Source organism: Centruroides sculpturatus, unplaced genomic scaffold (genome assembly GCF_000671375.1).
Source record: "Centruroides sculpturatus isolate CEXI.00-Female unplaced genomic scaffold, Cexi_2.0 scaffold186, whole genome shotgun sequence".
Taxonomy (NCBI): domain Eukaryota; kingdom Metazoa; phylum Arthropoda; class Arachnida; order Scorpiones; family Buthidae; genus Centruroides; species Centruroides sculpturatus.
The window spans coordinates 502504-507362 of record NW_019384354.1 but is presented as its reverse complement, the minus strand read 5'-3'; the positions used below and the strand labels follow the sequence as shown (position 1 = coordinate 507362).

General features: G+C 31.3%; 1 protein-coding gene across 1 annotated transcript; it reads left to right on the top strand.

Annotated features, from left to right (window-relative positions):
* The first annotated feature begins 1454 nt into the window (after positions 1–1454).
* On the top strand, positions 1455–4331 carry LOC111639168 (2-(3-amino-3-carboxypropyl)histidine synthase subunit 1-like). The gene is made up of 2 exons (XM_023384971.1): positions 1455–2177; positions 3708–4331. The coding sequence occupies exons 1-2, from the start codon at positions 1465–1467 to the stop codon at positions 4195–4197; spliced, it is 1203 nt and encodes a 400-aa protein (XP_023240739.1). The 5' UTR covers positions 1455–1464; the 3' UTR covers positions 4198–4331.
* Positions 4332–4859: the final 528 nt, after the last annotated feature.

Genomic DNA, 4859 nt, shown 5'->3' with positions numbered 1-4859 from the left:
ACTAACCAACACTGATAATAATATTGCACAACACAAAATCAAAAAAATTAACTAGTTTTAATCTGTAGAATAAGTTCTTTGTCTGTTTTTTCCATACTGTGCATTATAGGTTATAGGCAAAGCATCGGGTTTCTGTATAGATGTTTATATGTAGATAAAGAATGCCTACATCCTACAATACAGAAAGTAGACTTCAGAAACAAATTAAAATATTAAAAACAGATATTAAATTTATTATTGAAAATAGCATTAGGAAAAGTTAAAATCATTTTTAAGCATCTTTTAAAACAGAAAAACAAAAACCAAATTGATGAAGGGTATTGATGAACCCAAAATGCACATATTAGTTTAATAAAAAATCTCAGTCAACTTTTAAAGTAAATAACGGTGGTTTGATAAGTTCTTTGGAATAGGAAAATTAATATTATTTTTTCTACTTTTTAGTATTTAAGGATTAACGCGTCTAGATTATAGTAATAAGTATTAAAACTTTATTACGGAAAAGGATATTTTAAAACATTACTTCTACAGATACTTTCAATTTTTATTTAGAAATAGATAAATTTATTTATTATAAAGGAGACAAACAAAAATTTATTTGAAAAAATATATATTTGTTTTATTTGGGTCTCTACTTAATAAAAAACGATGGAAACATTATTTAAAGTTCATTTTTATTCAAATAATATATTTATAAATAATACTGTATACAGTATAGTAAAAAATGTAGCCAAGTCAAATTTATATAGCCCAAAAAGTAGCCAATGCGCCAAATGATAATTTTTACGCCAAACTAAAAAACAAGTGTAGCCAAATCTGGCAACGTTGCTTGAAAGTTGCCAGATTCGTGTTCTTCCTTGTCACAATTTTCCCACCAAAACTAACCCAAAAATCGAAAATTCCTGAAAAGTCGTCCAATTTGTCGCAAGCCGCAAATACGTTTAAAAAGTCTCAAAAAAAGAAAAAAGTTTGCCATTTTGCAGTAAATTACCAAACCAAGCAATCTCGATCAAGTGTGCCTCACCACATTTGTATTTTTTTTAGCAAGATGGCCGAGCGGTTAATACCGCTCTGAGGAACCCGTTTGACCGAACGGTCAAAAAACCTCGAGAATTTTTCGAGGGATGATCTGTCCTGTGACTGTCGAGCCCCGTCACTCTCTAACCCGGCCGGCTCATTGTGGACTTGGTCGAACCCATAATGAGCTTGCTAAAAAGGTCTTCTTAGCGCTCGGGACGGGAACATATCCGGGACGATTGCCCCTTGAAATAGGGAGGAAAGAGTTAAAAAAAAAAGCACTAATTTCTATTTTACATAAATTTTAAGAAGAATTTAATAATTTTTATTACATTTTGCAGAAATTATGAACATTGCTTTATTCACTTGTAAATCATATGAATTTAATTTAAATTCACGTTTCTAAAATTTGATTTATTCTGGCAGGTGGCGCTGTCGTTTCCCGGAATGTCGGTGGTGCGTGCTCGGTCTGATAGGAAAGTTTACCATGCTGGAATCAAAAAGAACGTAATTCCTGCAGAAATATCGGAAAATCCAGAATTATTGGAAGCTATCAAAGTGCTACCCAGCAATTATAATTTTGAGATACCCAAGACAATCTGGCGTATTATTCAAAGTAAGTCGAAATGTGTGGCTCTTCAGATGCCAGAAGGCTTGCTGATGTTTGCTTTGGCCGTCGCAGATATCGTCGAAAAGTTTTCGAAAGCGGAGGTAGTGATACTTGGTGATGTCACATACGGTGCCTGTTGCGTCGATGATTTCACGGCTCGAGCCTTGGGAGCTGATTTTTTGGTTCATTATGGCCACAGTTGTTTAGTTCCAGTCAATGTTACTACCGATATCAAAGTTTTGTACGTGTTCGTCGACATTAAAATCGATGCCGAACATTTCTTAAAAACTATGAAACACAATTTTTCTCAAGAAACCTCATTGGCTTTATTGAGTACCATCCAGTTTGTTTCGTCTCTTCAAGCCGTGGCTGCAGAATTAAAGGAAAATTATAAAGTAACAATTCCTCAACGAAAACCTCTTTCTCCTGGAGAAGTTCTGGGTTGCACGGCACCTGTTTTGAAGGATGTCGAAGTAGTGGTATTTGTTGGCGATGGAAGATTCCATTTGGAGGCCGTGATGATTGCCAATCCTTCCGTTAAAGCTTATCGGTGAGGTTCTTATACATAGAAATATATATTTGTGTATATTTCTATGTACGTATTAGATTTGGTGGTTTTCAAATTTGGCCAACCCATACCCTTTTGGTTCCGTAAATTTATATTCCTCGCTCCATATTTTAAGGAAATTTTTTTAATATCAGTTTGTAGAACTCGTGTTCAAATATTGTTTATTCTATAAAACTGTTGAAATTAATCTGCTATTACAATTATTTTATCAATTTTTATGCAAGAACATTAAACTCCAGAGTAAATTAATAATTATCAATGATCGTCATTGATAATTATGATCATAAATACATGTAAAATGTACTTGGAGAAACTCATCTCAATGTACTTGCTGCTTAATTTTATCTCTTACTTAGATAACCTATCATTTCCAGCAGACATATGGTCAATTTTGGCAATCTTGTATTAGATTATCTGTTTTAACTAATATTATTATGATTATTTACAGTTGAGCAGTATTTCTCATTAATATACATCTGAGTGAATCTGATTGGAATCTGGATGATATAATCTATAACATGCACAGACAAGATGGTTGGATTTAATAGGTAGCCTAATTGTACCCAAGTAGGGAGAAAACATAATACAAGAAAATGTGCAAAGTTCAATAAACAATGCCAAATCAAACTTTTTTTGAAAAATTATACAGTAATTTGTTAATTATAATTTTAATATTGTAAAGAAATTTAAATGTTTTTGATATCTGAAAGTCTTTGTGATTTTGTACATTATATTAATGTAGTCAGTAAATTACTGAAGACTGCACATTGTATATTGTATTGTCTTGAAATTTTTTTGAGCCCATTTCCTATGATAATGGCAACAGTATAACCTACTAAAACTCAGTAAAACACTTCTATATAGAGTTGATCATAATAAATTATTGTACTATACTGTATATCCACTTCATTCTCCATATTGTCAAAGAAAACACCCCACTAACTTGAACTTTTATAAACTTGGATAATCTTTACCCTCTTAATCCAAATTACCAAGGGTATATTGTACTATACATGGGCTAACATAGGTGTATTGGTGTATTGGTTCTTTAGTGTTGTTTCCACAGAAGTGCAGAATGTTTTTCTGACCAGCCCAATTTGGCTTAATTGTTCAGATGCATGTTTTTATGTAATTAAGGTTCCTGATTACAGGTAAACTTGAGACTTTGAAAAAAGTAAGCCACTAGGCACACTTTTGAGAGCTTCTAATTAACATCTTTTTCATCATATTCCTAGGCACTTTTTTTGATTGAAAACTAATCCAATCCCAAACTTTTACATCTTTTTATTGAAAATTTTCTGAAGCAGAATCTAGTGTTTTTATAATTTAGGCCTAATTATTAAATCTGTTTCATCTTTGCCTATTTTAATAACAATTATTAAAATCAATTTCTTTTTTAGCTTTAATATATTTCAGTAAATCCACTGATTTGATATTGAATTAAATTTTATTAATTTACTTAAATTTTCAAAATTCCTAATTAAAATTGATTTATTTTAAAATATTTTTCAGGTATAATCCATATGACAAAAGTTTCACTCATGAAAAATATGATATTGAAAGGATGACTTCATTTCGAGAGAAATGTATTGAAGCTGCATCGGTTGCTGGAACTTTTGGCGTCGTTTTAGGAACATTAGGTAGACAAGGCAATACCTCTGTATTGAAGATGTTATCCAAAAAAATTCAAACTTGTGATAAGCAGCATATTGTTGTCCTTCTTTCTGAAATCTTTCCACAGAAACTAAGATTATTCTTAGGTGTGGATGCATGGATACAAATTGCTTGTCCTCGTCTTTCTATTGATTGGGGAATGGCCTTTGAGAAGCCACTTCTTACTCCATATGAAGGAAATGTAGCATTGAAGACTATCAGCTGGCAAAAAGATTATCCTATGGATTTTTATGCTTCTGGAAGTCTGGGTCCATGGACTCCCAATCATAAACCACCTAAAAAATCTTGTGATGATTGTACTTCGTGTGCTTGTAAAGATAAAAGTTAATTTAAAATTTGAATAATAGTTTTAAATTATTTAACTGCAATGTATAATATATTTAGCTGTGATAATTGGTATAGTATATTGATTTCAGTTTTTATCTTGTTAGTCTATCATTTTTAGAAGTACATCAAGAAAATTATTTCATATATATGATCATAGCATTTCATAACTTTACATTTAATTAAATCAGTTTTTGTACTGATTCACTTACAATATTAAGTATTTATGTAAAACATTAAAATTGAAAGTTTATTTCATTCATTTGTAATAATATAAATTACAGTAAAACTTCTCTAACTCAAATATCTGTAACTTAAAGAAAAAGCACTTGGTTGGTCTCAGTGAAATAGGATTTAATGTCTCCAACTTGAATTTCTTAACTCAAATTTTCTCCAGTCAAAATTTTTTATGGTCTCCCAACACCAATTTATGTTACTTTCAACTTTCCCAACTCAAATTTTAATATTTATTCTATCCAAAGTGACCCTAATTATCGGATCTCCAAGAAATTTTCACACAGTTAATCATATCTACTCTTCAACATCCATTTGCAGACAACATTCTAGTCCAAAGCGAGAGGACCTCACATTATCTCAACAAGGTGTACCTGCAAAACTGTTCAATTCTATTAGTTACATTGAACATTTTGCTGAAAGGTGTTACAC

What these genes read in the sequence shown, in the direction of transcription:
- LOC111639168 (XM_023384971.1), top strand. Translation starts at nt 1,465, where the DNA reads ATGTCGGTGGTGCGTGCTCGGTCTGATAGGAAAGTTTACCATGCTGGA. An exon ending in CCTTCCGTTAAAGCTTATCG is followed by an intron (nt 2,178 to 3,707) that starts GTGAGGTTCTTA and finishes AATATTTTTCAG; the next exon opens with GTATAATCCATATGACAAAA.